The sequence below is a fragment of the Morus notabilis genome, unplaced genomic scaffold (genome assembly GCF_000414095.1).
Source record: "Morus notabilis unplaced genomic scaffold, ASM41409v2 Scaffold813, whole genome shotgun sequence".
NCBI lineage: Eukaryota > Viridiplantae > Streptophyta > Magnoliopsida > Rosales > Moraceae > Morus > Morus notabilis.
The window spans coordinates 49,691-67,514 of NW_010363924.1; the positions used below are offsets into that span (position 1 = coordinate 49,691).

General features: G+C 36.2%; 3 protein-coding genes and 1 pseudogene across 3 annotated transcripts; 3 read left to right on the plus strand and 1 right to left on the minus strand.

Moving 5' to 3' along the window:
• The first annotated feature begins 2,697 nt into the window (after positions 1 to 2,697).
• LOC112092930 lies at positions 2,698 to 6,395 on the plus strand (annotated as a pseudogene).
• Positions 6,396 to 7,493: 1,098 nt separating this feature from the next.
• Positions 7,494 to 10,825, plus strand: LOC21394493 (superoxide dismutase [Mn], mitochondrial). The gene is made up of 6 exons (XM_010105331.2): positions 7,494 to 7,977; positions 9,046 to 9,092; positions 9,195 to 9,320; positions 9,443 to 9,499; positions 9,668 to 9,745; positions 10,421 to 10,825. Exons 1-6 carry the CDS (start codon positions 7,686 to 7,688, stop codon positions 10,517 to 10,519), a joined length of 699 nt encoding a protein of 232 aa, XP_010103633.1. The 5' UTR covers positions 7,494 to 7,685; the 3' UTR covers positions 10,520 to 10,825.
• Positions 10,826 to 11,580: 755 nt separating this feature from the next.
• On the plus strand, positions 11,581 to 13,316 carry LOC112092936 (40S ribosomal protein S26-1-like). The gene is made up of 5 exons (XM_024170273.1): positions 11,581 to 11,716; positions 11,808 to 11,900; positions 12,103 to 12,187; positions 12,295 to 12,428; positions 13,069 to 13,316. The coding sequence occupies exons 1-5, from the start codon at positions 11,714 to 11,716 to the stop codon at positions 13,135 to 13,137; spliced, it is 384 nt and encodes a 127-aa protein (XP_024026041.1). The 5' UTR covers positions 11,581 to 11,713; the 3' UTR covers positions 13,138 to 13,316.
• A 362-nt stretch (positions 13,317 to 13,678) lies between these two features.
• On the minus strand, positions 13,679 to 16,941 carry LOC21394494 (tRNA (guanine(26)-N(2))-dimethyltransferase). Its single transcript, XM_024170274.1, has 7 exons — positions 16,355 to 16,941; positions 15,761 to 15,961; positions 15,465 to 15,564; positions 14,673 to 14,870; positions 14,492 to 14,554; positions 14,357 to 14,407; positions 13,679 to 13,973 (listed from the first exon to the last, which is right to left on the minus strand). Exons 1-7 carry the CDS (start codon positions 16,939 to 16,941, stop codon positions 13,845 to 13,847), a joined length of 1,329 nt encoding a protein of 442 aa, XP_024026042.1. The 3' UTR covers positions 13,679 to 13,844.
• Positions 16,942 to 17,824: the final 883 nt, after the last annotated feature.

Below are 17,824 nucleotides of genomic sequence, written 5' to 3' on the forward strand. Positions count from 1 at the left end.
AAGTGATAAAGGAAGCATTAGGTGCGTTTGAAATTGGTTTCAAAATGTTTTTGTTTTCTATATGAAAATAGAAATAAAAACGTTTTTATTTTCATTTTGAAATTATTTTTGAAATGCGTTTGGTAGTTTTATTCAGAGATTGATTTCAATTTTAAAAAAAACTGAAAGTGCGTTTGGTGGTTTAATTTTTGAAAACATGTAATAATATTTAAAATAAATAATATTATTAAATATAATATATTAAATAAATAATTTTATTAAATATATTAAATAAACATCATTATATAAGACAAAAACGGTTTCAGAAAAGAGAGAGAAGAAAATGAAATCCATTTTCAGAAAACGAAAACGAGAAAATGAAAATACATTTTTTTCGTTTTCAATTTTTCACAAAAGACAAAAACGATTTTGTTTTCGTTTTTAAAAATTTTTTAGGCCAAACACATTTTGAGCCTGTTTAGTTCGCTGATTCGAGTTTTTAATTCGAGTTGAGATGTGACTTTATGTGAGAGCTTTTTACTGTAGCAAAAAAGTTAGATGTGATTGTTTGTGAGAGCTTTTTACTGTAGAAAAACTCAAATTCTAAACTCGAATCAGCGAAATGAACGGGGCCTTTATGTTTCCGTTTTCATTTTTTAGTCTCGAAAAACGTGAAAAATGGAAATGAAAACGGAAACAAATAGGGCCACTGAGTTTCAGAGATGTCACTGACGGTCGGGCACGATGAGGGAGGAAATGAATGGAAGAAGAACCTATAACTACTAGTGTCTAAACCCAAGTTAAATACATGATAAACTACAATTTAGTTTATCACTAATTATGCATTTTTAAAATTGATTATCGTATCACTTTCTCCATTTAAATTTGATACAAGGACTTAATTATCTCACTTTTTATGTATATAATAATATATCATGTTAATAGAACCCACGTGTTAAACAATGATTAAAAAGAATGACATAATGAGTGACGCTAACATTTCTCTTAAACCTCATTCTTCTTTAATTTTAGGATGGCTTATTAGTTTATACCAAAAAATATATAAAATTATTCTTGTTTTTTTTTTTTTTTAAAGGATGGCCAATTGGCTAAGTTGAAATTATGATTAATTTTATAAATGTCCCTGATATATGAATGGTTCAAAACACCTCTCGAATTAATGCTATTTCATAAATGCCACATGAACTATATATTTTGTATAATTCTATCCCCATCATAACACAAAAATAATAATTCAAGGGGTAAGTTGATTTAAAATCAATAGTATGAAGGATATTTATAAAAGTATAAGTAGACGTTGTGTCACATCATTATTTTGTCAGTTTATAAATATAGTGAACATTTTGAATTAAGGTACATAATTCAGAGAGCAAATGAATCATTTTTAAAGTTCAGAAGGCATATTAAGCCCGTGTTTGTTTCACTAGTTTAGTTCAGTTCAATTCAGTTCGAAAAGTGAACATAGTTTAAATTCGTGTTTAGTAAGCATGTAGTTTGAATTATATTTCCCGTTTGAATTGAGTTAAAATGTTCAACTTAAGGAGTGTTTAGTATGCAGTAATCTTTAGATGAGAATGATAATCTTCTCACATTCTTACATTTGGTACAATAATTGCAATTTTTACATTCCCATGAAAGTAAATCTCATGGGATTCACTTTATCCCAAATTGAGGTAATTTGAATAACCTAACAGGGTGTTATTCAAATGCCCATGAATCTTAAGAAGGTAGGAATCTCACCAACAACCAATAGCCACCATTATCAAAGCCACACCACTACACCCATCACCATAACCACCACCGTCTCACATGCTCCGGTCAACCCAGCCCAACGCCAGTGTCCCACGGCCAACCCAGCCCCCTGTCAACAGCCCATGACTAGCCTAGCCCCGTGCCACCGTTGACCTCCGCCACGCGAAACTCAAGACCTCTGTCGAACAAAACCCAAACACCTCCGCTCTCCGTCCCGCGAAATCCAGACCCTGTCGGCCTCCGTCGCGCAAAACCCATACCCCGTCACCTTTCGTCCCACGAAACTAGACCTCGTTGGTCTCCATCGCACGAAACCCAACCCCAACCGGCCTTCGTCGCGCGAAACCTAGACCTTACCGGTCTTTGTTGCGCGAAACCCAGCACATCACAGACAAATTGAGTGGACTCAGCCCAATCTTGCCAGATTTCACATTGATATTCTCCGATCTGTGATTTAGCACCAGATCAGAAGAAATAGTGGTGTTTTAGGAGGATAGGTTTGATGATATCAGATAAGGAAGGGGGTCAATTTTTGACGAGACGTAGTTGATGAAACCGCCATGAATGAGTGTATTGATGGTTATGAATTGTGGTAGTTTTGCCGGTCCTTCCTCAGCCATTGTATTGTTGTGTGTCAAGGATTAGAGTTTAGCTCCCCCTCCTCCCTTAAGTTTAACGGTTTAAACTATATTTAAACAGTAAAAATGTGCCAACTCTTTATGTTTTTCACATCTATCAGATACAAATTTAAAATTTATTCTCTTTTTAAATTAAAATTTTAACTACATATTTAAACGCTAATTCAAAAAACACAATTTAAATTTTTTTATTTAAATAAAAAATTCTAATCAACAAAATAACGAATTAAACGGAGTTAAAGACAGTACATCAATCCTTAAAATCAAACAATTACAAAAAGCGGCGTCGTTGAATGAGTTACACCATATAGGTATATTGTAGAACAGTAGAACAAATTCGCATCCGTACTTGTCGCCCTGGGAATAGAAACAACATAAGAAGAAAGTGGCAATCCACATTCCACTCTTCAGCTCTTTCATATTTCTCTCTAGTTGACGCATTGTTAGGTGTACTGCACTAATCAACAATTCTGAATCACCAAACTACACCACAAAAAAAGAAAAAAAACATCACACACACACACAGAGACAGGGAAGATCACGACCATTGCCAAAATCACAGCGATTAGTGACTACCCAACCAATCAATCTTTGAATTGTGGGAAACCCATTACTTTTTTTCCTAAACAAGACTTGCCCATAAATCTTAATCTCCAGATCTAGCTCTGTAAATTGTAATATCCCTAATTTGATCACTTCTAAGTAAGCAAGATACCCACTGTGAGTTTTACTGCCTTCTCTGTTTATGTTTCTCATTTTTGGGCTTTGTGATTAAATTGAGCTTGATTTACCTTAATTTGATTCTGGGTTGTGCTTGGTTTTTTAATTGGTGGTTGGAGCAGAGAAAAAGAATAAAAAGATGGGAGAGGGCGAGATATTTCAGCTGGGGACTGTTGGGGCGTTGACTCTGTCAGTGGTTTCATCAGTGTCCATTGTGATTTGCAATAAGGCGTTGATTAGCTCACTGGGTTTCAATTTCGGTAAGTTTAACGATAGCTTTATGTCAAAATTAGGAGTTTGTGTGTGTGTGTGTGTAATTAACTTTGGATTGCTTTATTTTCTTTGACAATGATATCTAGTGGGAAATAATGCTGGTTTCACGGCTTTAAAAGCATTTGCTTTGACAAGCATTAAAGGATTTTGGTGCTAACAAAGGAATCTTTTAAGTTTTTATAAACGAGTATCACACCAAGAACCCAGTTACGGATTTTTAAACAAGCTACTACTTATTATTGCTGTTATTTTTTAATTTTCTTTTTGGGAGGCAGAAAATTAAAAATAGTGGTATTTCGAGGGAAATCGGAACTAGTGGTTTTTAATGTTACGTAGTTAATTTGGATTTGAGTAATCCATGGTTTAATTATGCCTAAGCGATGGTGCGGTCGTGCATGGCAATAAGGGGTTAGATGGTTGTTTAGATCTATTGCTAGAAACAAATAGCTTCTTTTTCACATAAATTGGACACCAACAATTTATAAAAGACTTCAAAGATATTTCATTCCAAGCAAAATGGATGGAGAATGATCACAATGATTACAGTTAGATTGTTAATTGTGTTGATGACGATGATTTATTTGGGTGGAGTTGATGGAATCAGAATTTGACTTGTGCAGCTACAACTTTGACTAGCTGGCATCTTCTAGTCACCTTCTGTTCTTTTCATGTGGCTAGAAGATTAAAATTGTTCGAACACAAACCGTTCGATCGAAAAGCTGTTGTGGGCTTTGGCATTCTCAATGGCATATCGATCGGACTTCTAAATCTTAGCTTGGGGTTCAATTCTGTTGGTTTCTATCAGGTATATTTCGCTCACCCGTTGTACTTTGATTTGTTCATTGATGTTTTTGTTTTAGCTCTGATGTTTGATTTGTTCATTGATGTTTTTGTATTAGCTCTGATGTTTGATTTGTTTATTGATGTTTTTATATTAGTTCTGATGTTTGATTTGTTCATTGATGTTTCTGCATTCCAGATGACTAAGTTGGCAATCATCCCTTGTACTGTACTCTTGGAGACTCTTTCCATCCCTCGCAAAAAGATTCAGGTTTTCATTGATATATTGTCACCCTTTCTCCAACTTTAAGACTGAAGCCAGGATATAGAACATGTTTCTGCTCCTTACTTTAAAATTTCTTTGCAAGAGTGAACTATGATCGTATAAACGTAAAGTTAATCCTCATGCGTTAGGCCTCCAGTCATGGACGTCAATACATGCTACAAGTTGTAAACACTTTGTTTATTTCAAACACCTCTTAACATTGCGAAAGATACAACAGAGTTATGCAAGTTGAATGTGTTTGTTAAAGCCTAAAGCAAGATTGTCATAGGGGTGTACTGATGCAGCTTTTGTGTTATTGCAGTAGAAGCATTCAGCTATCTCTTCTTATTCTCCTCCTTGGTGTTGGGATTGCAACAATTACCGACATTCAACTCAATGCGCTGGGCTGCATCTTGTCTCTTCTTGCGGTTCTCACAACATGTGTTGCTCAAATTGTATCCTTTTGGAAGGAAAATGATTCCCCCACATATTTCACTTTTTGAGTGATGAGCTTTTAGGAGTTGCTTGATCTTTAAAGCAAAATTCTGTCTGAACAGTACAGATTTTGCGTATGAACCTCGTATCTAAAAAGAAATTCTGAAATTATATAATGAGAATATTTAACTTTATTACCTGAATGCACGGGGGTGTTCTACATAAGAACAGTGTCCTCTGTTTTGTGAAATGAAATAGACTCTAGAGTACTTAACTGGCATGGAGTGTGCATGTTACGAGTTTGACAGACGTGTTCTTGTTAGAATTTTAGGAGGTTCCGTCTTTCTTTTGCATAAATGATCAGAAAATATATGGTCTGATTCTGGCCATTTCAATAAGAGCTTGTTTTTGCCTATTTTGTGTAATCTTGTTTGAAATCTTAACTAGTTCATTTCAGATGACCAATACCATCCAGAAGAAATATAAGGTTTCTTCAACCCAACTTCTATATCAGTCATGTCCATATCAAGCGGGGACCTTGTTAATATCCGGTCCCTTTTTGGACTGGTTTCTCACAAATCAAAATGTATTTGATTTCAATTACACAACTCAAGTGCTGGTGAGGATTGGAAGAATTTGGTTTCCAAATCTATCTTTATCCTTCTTTTCGAATGTATCGTTGACTCTATTTGCACTCTCTACCTACAGGTTTTCATCATTCTATCTTGCCTGATTTCAGTGTCTGTGAATTTTAGCACATTTCTTGTTATTGGAAAGACATCCCCTGTGACCTATCAGGTTCTGGGTCATCTGAAGACATGTCTAGTACTGGCATTTGGTTACATATTACTTCATGACCCGTTTAACTGGAGGAATATACTGGGGATTGCGATTGCCCTTGTTGGGATGGTTCTTTATTCCTACTTTTGCACTCTTGAGAGTCAGAAAAAGGCTACTGAAGCAGCATTGCCATCATTCCAGGTTATTGTTAAATTTCATTCATGATTTCCTTCTATTTTCCATATTCTACTAATTTTTGCATGTCTTACACTATTCATATTTTTTATCATCACGTTTAATATACACATAAATATACTTTGAACTTTGGGCGTGACTTGAACTCTAGTCGATTTGCCGTTAAGTTATACTTGCAACCACATCATCATTTTTAGTAATGTGTAATCTTTTTTTTTTTATTTTTATTTTGCAGGCAAAGGAAGGTGAATCTGATCCTCTTATTAATGTGGGTAATGATGGAAGTGAGGTAGTAATTGATGGCGTTGGCCAAAAGGCCCCCGGATGGGACTCAAACAAAGACTTGCATGCATGATGGCTTTTCTTTAGTCTTTATAATACTTCATTAGACACGCGAGAAGCATACTAGAGTGTTGGGAAAAATTGAGTGCTGTTGGCATGTAACATTTTTCACCTCATACAAAATCTCCATTTTGCAATAGGCTTTACCATATAAGTGTTTGTTTAGTTAGGGTATTACTAAGTTTACGCGTTAACAATTAATTCTTGTGAGGAATGACTATAATGATTAAGAGAAGCATACTAGAGTGTTGGGAAAAATTGAGTGCTGTTGGCATGTAACATTTTTCACCTCATACAAAATCTCCAATTTGCAATAGGCTTTACCATATAAGTGTTTGTTTAGTTAGGGTATTACTAAGTTTACGCGTTAACAATTAATTCTTGTGAGGAATGACTATAATGATTACTGTTGTTGTAGCTAGAGGCCAAGATAATTTAAGTACAGTTTTGTAGACTCTTTTTTTTTTTCTCATACTTTATTTGTTTGTCATACGTTTGGAAATCTAATTTTCTGCGCTCTTGAATTGCAAATGAATTTTCTTTAGCATAATAATAATAATAATAATAATAATAATAATAGTAAGACAAAAAATCACATATAAACATCAAGCATTCGTGAATCAAAGATTGAGCGCTCTTTGACAGGCATGTTCTCATACAGAATTACTCAGGAGAGGTGGCTCAAACGTTTCTATCCATTAACCACACGAGCAATGGATAGAAAAGTAAGATGGTATTCCTTTTTTAATCTTAACAAAAAAAAAAAGAGAGAGAGATAAAAATTGTAATTTCTCGGTATGTAACATACTTTAAAAAATAACCGAGAAAAAGTGTGTATCTTTTAAAAAAGCAGCGTTTGCCAATTTTTATATAAGAAAAATCTTAGGTTCAGTATTCATATAGTTTGATAAATATCATTTTTTTTTTTCATGTTTTTATACAACATCGTTCGCACACACTCATATTATTTAAGGATCTGTTTGTTTCATACATTTAAATTAATGATTTTTAATTCTAACATTTAAAATTTAATTTTTTTAAAAAAAATATTATAACAAAATTAAAATCATGAATTTAAATTCATAAAATAAATGAGCTTTTAAATATATTACTTAAAATTATATATATTGAATTACATTTTTTGAAAATCGAATATTACACACGGATAAAAGATATTACATGAGATTACGGAAAAAAGTTATATTTACATCTAGGTGCGGGATTTAAAACATTTCCCAAACTTGTTTATGCTTCGCTTAGTAATGGCATCACCACCAGCACATTGATTTGACAGAAGTGAGAAAGTCCCGTGTCGTACCTTCCCTCGTTTGTTCTGTGTTCAGCACCCAGATTCCGTAACCCACGGTCACTGTAGCATTACTCTGTCACCCACATTCACATATAAAACTCCGCCTCTCTCCCTCTCGCTCTCTCTCATTTGTCAGTGCTCAGCTTCCTCGTCTTCTCTCCGTTCCCTTCCTATCAAAACCTCGAACTCCATTTCCATGGCTCTCCGAGCTCTCTTCCCCAGAAGATTAACGAGGCCAGGGCTCCTCGGCGCCGGAATCGCCCAGTCTCGCGGCTTGCAGACCTTCTCTCTCCCGGACCTTCCGTACGACTATGGCGCTCTGGAGCCCGCCATTAGCGGCGAGATCATGCAGCTCCATCACCAGAAGCACCACCAGGCTTACGTCACCAACTACAACAAGGCTCTCGAGCAGCTCCACGACGCCATTGCCAAGGGCGACGCCTCTGCCGTCGCTAAATTGCAGAGCGCCATCAAGTTCAACGGTGGAGGTTCGTTCGTCAATCTCTATTCTTTTTCGTCGCCTTTTTCATTTCCTAGTATTTGTGTTTGCATATTTTCGTGTGGATTACTCGGAATTTATATAGCGTTGAAATTTGTTTGTACATGAACCGTTAGTATTCAAGGGCGATCTGAAATTGTACAATTTTTTTTTTTGGACTTGAATCAGGAATCAGGAAGTTTGGCTATGGTTAGGATGATATAGCGAAATTGAAATGTTAGGAAGCAAATGAGAGTCAAAAAGATTTTGTGACTGCTCAAATTGCAAGAGTCTTTTTTTTTTTTGGTTGATGTAAAATTGAGGTTGACTTGCCGAAATTTTGGCGGATTCTTTTATTTTCTCCTTTTGTTGCTTAAAACAGAGTTACTTTATCCCATGATGGTTGATACTGGTTTTTTCATTTGTGAACTGATTGATGAATATCTAGCTAGGCTAGGCAAGACTATTTGGTGGACTAATTTGAGTAATGAACTGATTATCTGCGAGGTCAGACTTTTGTCAGCCGAGTTCAATTGTATTTAAGGAAAAAAAAATTTAAAATCTGTGAGCTATTAGTAATTTCCTACATTAGTTATCATATACTTTGTATTCCTAGTAATATCATGTTATCATGTCTACCGTGATATAATACTGCGTCAACTGTATCTTATGCGTTGAAAGTTGTATCACAGCCCTTGCTCTAGTTGAGACCTTTCTTTTGGTGTTGCCTGGTAACAGCATGACCTCAATGAATTCCACTTTAATAACCAACTTTTAAGCTGTTTTTTATTCTAGCATCGGTTGACTTTTTTCTTATTCCCCCATTTGCTTTAAACATAGTAGAGTATACTTTCTCTTTACCAGAAGAATGTGAAAAACATCTCAAGTTTCATTTTTTTTTTTTTTGGTGGGAAATCCATGGCAAAATAATTACCACTGTCTTAAATGGTCTCATAAATATTTTTATATGCCTCTCTTTGGCTTTTCCATTATTTACATCATCTTATGTTTTCTCATTTGCATGTTACAAATTATTTTGTTTTCATACTTTTTAAACCTTTTCCTTTGTCTTTTGAAGGCCATATCAACCATTCAATTTTTTGGAAGAACCTTGCTCCTATCAGTGTAAGTTCATATTTTTTTAGATTCTTCTAAGCTTCTTCCTGCTTGATTGCTTTTTATAAGTGTAAATAAAGAATCTTTCTTCTAACATTGTATGAGTTGCAGGAAGGAGGTGGTGAGCCCCCAAAGGGTTCTCTAGGATGGGCGATTGATATGAACTTTGGTTCTTTAGAATCATTGGTGCAAAAAATTAACACAGAAGGCGCTGCTTTGCAGGGCTCGGGATGGGTGGTATGCTTTTTCTCTCTCTCTCTCCCCCTCCCCAAATATCTACTTGTCATTGAATAGACACTTAAATTGATGTTCTTTGTCATAATTTTGTTCGGAATGTTTGATGTACTTTGTCTTGCTAGTGGCTTGCTTTGGACAAAGAATTGAAGAAACTCGTGGTTGAAACCACTGCAAATCAGGTAAACTTTAAATTATAATTGTAATTTGCGATGCTGTTCACATGACTCAATTCTTTCCATTTTTGTCAATTAGCCAAATGTGGTGCTGCTTCAGAAGTTGTCAGCATGAGATGTTGTTTAATTATTGATTGTATAAGGCTAATTATCATGCTGAATAACTTTTCATAGGACCCACTTGTGATTAAAGGAGCCAGCGTAGTTCCATTGCTTGGTATTGATGTTTGGGAGCATGCATATTATTTACAGGTAATTACTACTGAAGTCCAAAACTCAAATCTATTCTGATATCAGGGGTAGCTTCATCTTCTATCTGATAAAGAGCGCTTGACGCAATCTTGATTTATGTTCATCTGTAAATTGTTGAAATATTTAACCATCCCTCGTTGACATAAATTAATTTCACTCTTTTGATCGGTGAGAATCCGGTCAAATGAAAATTCTTTTTCTGAGGGCTTAAAGTTTCTATGGAGAGAGGATCTTGGGATGTGGTCAAAGATGTTTATGCCAACAAACATAGGAATCTAAGCCCTTTGTTATTGACAATAGTTGTTGTCCCCAAGAGTTGAGCTCAATTTTCCCTCAATATGCGGTATGTGCTAATTTCTGGTGAAACTAGGAATAGATTAGTATCTATAAAGTTTTCTAGAATAATGGTCAGTAATGTTATCATAAAAATATAACTCAGAAGCATATAGAAGATAATAGACTGAAATGGGTGGGGAAGTGGGATGATAGCTTTTCCCGTCTATTCTTAAACAAAGTTGAAGTAGAGATTTGAGATCCAAATTCTTTCTAGCACTTGCTGGCTGCTTAAAATTGGACGCTTACCTTCTGTCTCCCTCCTCTGCAATTACCCTGATTTGCATTTTGTACATCACCTGATATGCCTTCAGTTGAGAGACGTGTGTTTTCATTTTGCAGTACAAGAATGTAAGGCCAGATTATCTAAAGAACATATGGAAAGTCATCAATTGGAAATATGCCAGTGACGTGTACGAAAAGAACACCCCCCTCGAGTAAGAGTGACTTGGCTTTGCAGCTTGATAGGCCGGCCAAATGATTGAATAATTTGAAACCGTGATGGTCGAAACTTTGAGGGGCTCATTTGTTTTTGCTGTTTGGTTACTGATGTATATCATGTAATGAAACTCATAATACAAACTGTTGTTGACATTCTGTTGCTTCCAACATGTGGTGACTCCATTTGGCTTGTTTCCATACACCACTTGGAGTAAATTTTATGGCATTTTCTGGTACTTCTCATGGCTATACAGGGAGTTTCTATCTCTACGTACTGGCTGAAATAAAGGTTAAATAAAGTGTAAAGATGATGTCACGTGGAACGAGGGCCTTCAAGAACTCGAAACTTCGAAGGCGGCAATCTCCCTAGATTGCTATCTCCATTATATATTTTTTATTTTTGCTAAACTGCTAATCTGGTTTTGGGCAAGGCATTGTCTAAGACCCTTTTAGCTCCTTTATTTTTAGGAAACTAATTACTCAAAACGTTGAAGTTAATCGTACTAAGTTTGTTCACAAACAAAATAGAATTTGATTCCCTAATCTTTGAGGGTCACTTCTCATTCTTAACATATATTTTGTGAAGATAATAGCTCGTAAGAGACATTTGTTTTTCCAATAACTTTATATATATATATATATATTTTTTTTTTTTTCTGTTGACAATTTATTTTTCAATGGATTAATAATATGTTGCTTGAGGGAATAACATGGTATTGGTAACCACGAACCGTATGTCGCTTACTTTGCTGTGTGACGACAATAAAAGGCAAGTCGTTTCAGAGAAACGAAGAGTAAATTCTTTGGAAAGGACATGTCACTTGACGTAAACGAGATCCAAATTTCATTAACTGAACAACATGTCGTTTACAACATACAAGGGGAAAAAAAAAACACTAAAACGACTTATCGTAAAACTAGCAAGTTCAACAAATTTATCCAAGAAGAACGACATATCGTTTTTAGTTTGAACGTTAAACGACGTTTTTCTTTTGAACTGGAAAGAAAAGAAACAATAAACGACATTATACCTGCTTAAACCACAGTAATGTATTTTAAAGGAGTTTATTCAAAGAAAACCAGTCCCAGATCTCACTCTTTAGCAGCAGCAAAAACCCTAGCCGGAGCAGACGAGCCCAGAGCCACCCAATATCCTCTCCCTTCCTCTAAGGATCAAGAAGCAATCCGGAAACAATGGTCTGAGCTTCTCCCACAGGATTCACTCTAAATTCCTTCTGATCCATTACTTTATTTATTTATTTTAATTTTGTGTTTTTCCCCCCCGCAGACTTTCAAGCGCAGGAATGGCGGACGCAACAAGCACGGCCGTGGCCATGTCAAATTCATCCGCTGCTCCAACTGTGGCAAATGCTGCCCCAAGGTTCTAACACTTCATTGATATATATGTGTGTGTACACATATAATATTATTTGTTATTGTTTTAAATGTTGATCAAATTTGTGATTTTGAATTTTGGTTTTGATTTTAGTAGGACTAGGCGTAATTCATATATAATTTTATTCGTTATCGTTGTAAAATGTTGATCAATTTTGTGATTTTGATTTCGATTTTGGTATTGATAGGACAAGGCAATCAAGAGATTCCTTGTGAGGAACATTGTTGAGCAAGCCGCGGTCAGAGACGTCCAAGAAGCCTGCGTCTACGATCGTAATCTCTATTTCCAATCAAAGCTTTGCTTCTTTTTCGTATAATCATGTGGTGAAATGTGAGAAATATTTTGCATTAACCACTAATGTGTTTAATTAATTTTGTAGAATACACTCTGCCAAAGCTTTATGCTAAGATGCAGTACTGTGTTTCCTGCGCGATTCACTCGCACGTCGTCAGGGTCCGATCTCGCACTGATCGGAGGAACCGAGAACCACCACAGCGCTTCTTGAGACGCAGGGTGTGTTTTCTGGCATATAAAACACGATTTAAATACGTTCTTATTGCTAATTTGGTTGATGAGATATTACCAATGTTTAAAGGAAGCTTGAGAATCTTGATTATTGAGTATTGTTCATATTTTATGTATCTGCGTTTGGAAAATGATTCTTAATTAAATCCTTGTTGATTTGCTCCTCGACTTAAACTTTGATAGTTTTGTTGTGTATGTTAATGGCATCTTGGAATTAATCTTGGGGCTAGTTATTATGCTGAGAAATGAGAACTATTAGCTGATGCGTAGGGAAGCTTATAATAAGTAGAGGATTGAGGTGATAAATTAACAGGAGCTTCTCGTGCGTAAAGTAGAGGCTATGCTACTGCCATGATTGGAATGTTTGCGTAGTTAACAAATGTAGAAGTTGGTTTTTCTGTTGCTCTTGAGTGAAGGTTTGAGATACAGCAATAATGATGGTTTTGTTTGTTGCTTCCACAATGTTTCGTTTACGATGATATTAACAAAGCTGGTGTATTTGTTTGTGTTTTTCTTGTTGATTTTGTGTTAAGATGGGTATAAAGTGGTGGTTTTAGTCGTCTCATGGTCCTCATGGATTGTCGTTTAACTTGGGTTGCACTTGTTTACTTTTTTCCTTACTCTTCAGGACGATGCGCCAAGGGCTGGTCAGCCTGGGAACCGACCTGCTGGGGTGGGGAATCCGGCTCGCACATGAACAAGGAAATAGTTTTGCGATGTGTAGTAATGAGCAGCTAAATTTTTTGCGGGTCTCAATTTTGTTTAGGAATTTTTTGATAGACAACTATCTAGTTGATCTTACTTCAATTGTTGTTTTCTATTTTTGGTTAAGTTTTGTGAACCACTCTTTGGTTGAAAGTTCTATAGGATTACTCAACTTTTCCGTTAAATGGATATTTGATTCCGTTTGAATTCTATAAATTTTAAATTTCCTGCGTAGATAAAGCTTGCGTTATATTGTGGCACAAGGTACGGTGCTAAATTAGCATTTGATTACTAAATTGGATGGCTTATTGGTCGCTTACGGCTGCTGTGGATAGACTTTGAAACTTGTACTAAAACATCAGTATATGACTAACTCTTGATGCCACTGTTTGTGCCATCCATTTAAACGTCCCTCGAAATCTTCTAAGGCCTCGTTCATTTCGCTGATTCGAGTTTAGAATTTGAATTTTGCTACAGTAAAAGCTCTCACAAACAATCACATTTAATTTTTTTACTACAGTAAAAAGCTCTCACATAAAATCGCATCTCAACTCGAATTAAAAACTCGAAACAGCGAATTAAACGGGCTCTAAACCTCCAACAATATATCATATGAACTCTTCGCAATTAGACGAAAACGATAGCCTGCATATTTGAGCTTGTGCAAGAACAGGCGCAACATTTGCCGCCAACATTAGTCTACAAGTTGACAGCTGCAGCCGAGTCACATTGCTGTAATTCCTTGGCGATTCTTATGCATTCTGTCATGGGACAATCTGTCTTTATTGCATTAGAGCAAATGTGCGACCTACTAACAGCATAACCTTCCTGCAAAAGATTCACCCACCACATTATTAACCTCTGGAAAAGCATCATTTTTAGGCTTTATTTGAGATTGTACTAAGAAGTTAGCAGTCCAAGCTTTTTGTCAACAAACAACCACCCACCTTTATATTACACACACACACACACACACACATATATATATTCAAGATAGGGGGCAGCAGTTCTAATTTAAACCTTACTGGGGCTATATATATATATATATATAGCCCCAGTAAGGTTTAAATTAGAACTGCTGCCCCCCTATCTTAAGCTGATATATATATATATATATATACACACACACACATATATATATATATATATATATATATATATATATATATATCAGCTCAAGATAGGGGCGGCAGTTCTAATTTAAACCTTACTTGGGCGACCATCTCCCGTACCAAAGAAATTTTCTCACGAGGTTTATTTTCCTAGAAAAAAAGGAGGAAAAAAGGAACTATGAACTTATCCTCCTTGTAACTGAAAGCCTGTAGGAAAAACAGAAAGGATAATACCTTTTGTATGGTTTCCATTACGATCCTTAGTGGTGGAGAATTTATTTTTGCCCGGCTTGCCACCTGGATGGTAAAGAGAGATACCATCACTCAAATTCAAAGTTTGAAAAGTACAAAACAAGAATATCTGCCTATTGAAATCAAGAAATAAGTAGTAGAAAACATGTATTCGTTTAAGGACCTCATCCAATTTTATGAACCCAAATGGCAATCGGGGATCACTTTCATCCAACATTTGTTTCAAAAGCTTCCCAGTATCAGTTTCTGTCCCTGTGTCTTTGCCTGCCCATCCCCATGCCCCAGCCAAATTTAACATTTCTGTAAGATAGGAGGCCTCGTGGAGAGGTCCTGTCCAAAGTGGCCCTGAGACGATGACCGACTGAGAAACCAGGGAAGAACTAAAAGAATTCAGTCCGCAGATAATTAAACCAAAGATATCAAGTCAAGAACTTTCTATACTTCCCTTATATTCTACAGGCTATATTGGTTCTTTGAGAAACAGCAGCAGGAAGCATTTATGTTAATTTTGATTGCGTACAAAATAATGAAATGATTTTACTTAATCGACAAGTATAAATAGTGGTGGTCAGACGAACAAACATAGATTTCGGAAAGGCAGAGTCAGAAGCCAATTTTAAGATGATAAAAATTCTCAGTGGAGCAAAATAGAAAAACGGCAAAAGTCTGTCACAGAGATGCTAGCAATTGAAGAAATTACCAACAACCAGAATTATTGTAAATGAACGCTTTTACAGCCTGCATCGCATTATAACATGGTTTCATAAATGAAAGCACATGACAATTGGACACCCCCAAAATGTTGCAAGTTGTTGGACACTTACCTGCATCTGATACGTATATCTGAGTTCCGAAAGAAAACCAGGAAATAAAAAATAATAATAATAGAGCGCAGGAAAGTTGGAAACTTTTTATTTTCTTATTTTTATTTGTAGAGAAGCCATATTATCCTTACCTTAGAACCGCTGCATGGGCAACTGATCTGACCAAGTTCATCCCATGAAAATGCTTGGGAGTTTCCACATTGGTGACAATAGCTAATGAAGCCATAATTCCTTCAAGATATGCATGAAACGATTAATTTGTTGATCAACATTCTTAACATTTCTGAGATATGAATTTCATGAAACATAGATTTTTTTTTTTTCTTCCATACCAGAAAGCGGCAATAGCTCTTTCATAATTAATCATCATATAGGTCAAAAAGATCATTTGAAACATTCACCATCTTTCCTAGAACCAAACAACCACCTGTTATCTGGAAGCTTCCCACGATTTACTCTAAGCATGACTCTGAAAACTGGTCCGTGATATGAATAATACGAAAACAGTGGAGCAACACGATAGCCCAACACAGAAGCTTCCCTGACAGCCCCGCCTATAAGCATTCGCAGTCCGATCTCATTCGAATACGGCATTGGTTGAATATACGCTCCATATGCAGCTAAAGAACTGGAAATCAAAAACACATATATCATATCCAATCCTAAGGGCTAGTTTGGGATTGTTAAGCATTTGAAAGAAATCCTAGCTTCTTCAAATAACAGTCAAAGTGCCCTTTTTTCGGGACATTTTTATCAAACATGTTACGTGCAAAGGATTTTGGAAATGCTACAGCCTTCAAACCATGAGTGATTCTACAACAACCGACTTGCCAACTGTCAATTTCAACTTTCTAATTGGTCAAACACAAGATATCCACAGCTACTTATAACCATCTAAAAATCAGTTGCTAAATTACAGCATAAAAGATAAACAACAAAACGTCAATTTTAGACCAAAATTTATCCATAAACAAAGTACGGATTTTTTTTTTTGGCCCATGCAGTTGATAGTAAGGCTTACTGATAAGGTCTATGACCACCTGACGAGAAACCGTCGGTGGAAGTAACGTAAAGCAAGCCACCCAATCGCAGAGCATTCATCGCCGACCTCAAGAACGACGAATCGCTCCCGAACGAATCGACATCAATCAAATCAAAGAAATCTCTTTGAAGATAACACTCCGTCATGACCCGGTTCGCCTCAAAATTCGTCACCGTCCACCTCCGCTCATCGCCAAAACCCCTCGGCACCTGCGCCAAGTTCCGGCAGATTACTCCCCGATTCTCGTCGTTCGCATCGTTCGCCAACACGAAATCCGCCTCGGCCTCGACGAGGTACCGGAGCGACCGGATTCCGCACCCACAGAGCCCGTCGAGAACTCGCAATTTGCCCTTGGATTTCCTGTAGAGCGACGCCGCGAGGACGCCGAGGTCGCGGCCCGCGGCGCTCTCGCGGCGGAAAAACGACTCGCCGGTCTCGAATTCGAGGCCTCTCTCAATCTGAATCTCCGATTTGAGGCTCAAATTGATCGTCGGCTTAGGATTTTGGAGAATTGGATTGTGGAAGAACAGAGAAGGGGATAGGGTTCTTGGAGCGAAAACAAACATGGCGGGAATTTTCGTTGGGGGTTAGTTTTTCGTCGCTTTTATATGGACCGTTCGTTAACTGTATTGGACACGTGTTATTCCATTATGTTCGTGTAAGCCCGTGACTTCGCCACGTCATCAGATGGGTCCCTTCTTAATTGGATTTGTGGGGACCACGAGCATTTTATTTTTTATTTTTTTACAAAAGGAAATTATCTGTTGATGTTGGTTTTTTGTTTATTTTTATTTTTTTTAAAACTGGTTTTGGGTTTAGGGTTTTGGAAGCGTTCTCGTTTGAGAAGATGTTTTTGCGTTCGTCGGATCTCGATTTCTGGGGTTCCGATGGAAAGTTAGGATTCAGCAAAAGCAAGAAGACGAAGCGGAAGAGAAGAAAAGGTAATATATTTTCTCTTCAGAAAAAAAGGGAAAAAAAAAAACAAAGGATTTCGTATTTGGATTATTTAGTTTAGATTTTGAATTTAATCATTGATGAGCATTGTTTAACTTTTTGAGTATATTTGTTTCCAAAATTGGATTTTTTCTTTTCAGTAGTTCTATTTGGTAAAATCTTGTTACATTAACTTACGAAAAAGGAATAGTGGAAAAGGGGTTTTCTTTTATTTGGAAATGAGTGATTAGAGTAGAGTTTACAATGGCTAGAGTATCAGTATGGACAAGTTGTTATTCTGGAAATGGACATATATATATATATATATATAAACTTGTTGCATTCCCAAATAACAAATATTTAAAAATATAATGTTAGAAGAAAAAAGGGGAAAAAAGGAAAGAAAAGGCAGGGCAAGATGTTTACTCATGTTAACTTAGAAGGATTTTTTTTTTTTTTTTTTTTTTTTAAATCTTAGAGAACCCAAATATTTAATACTTTTAGGAGATGATATGA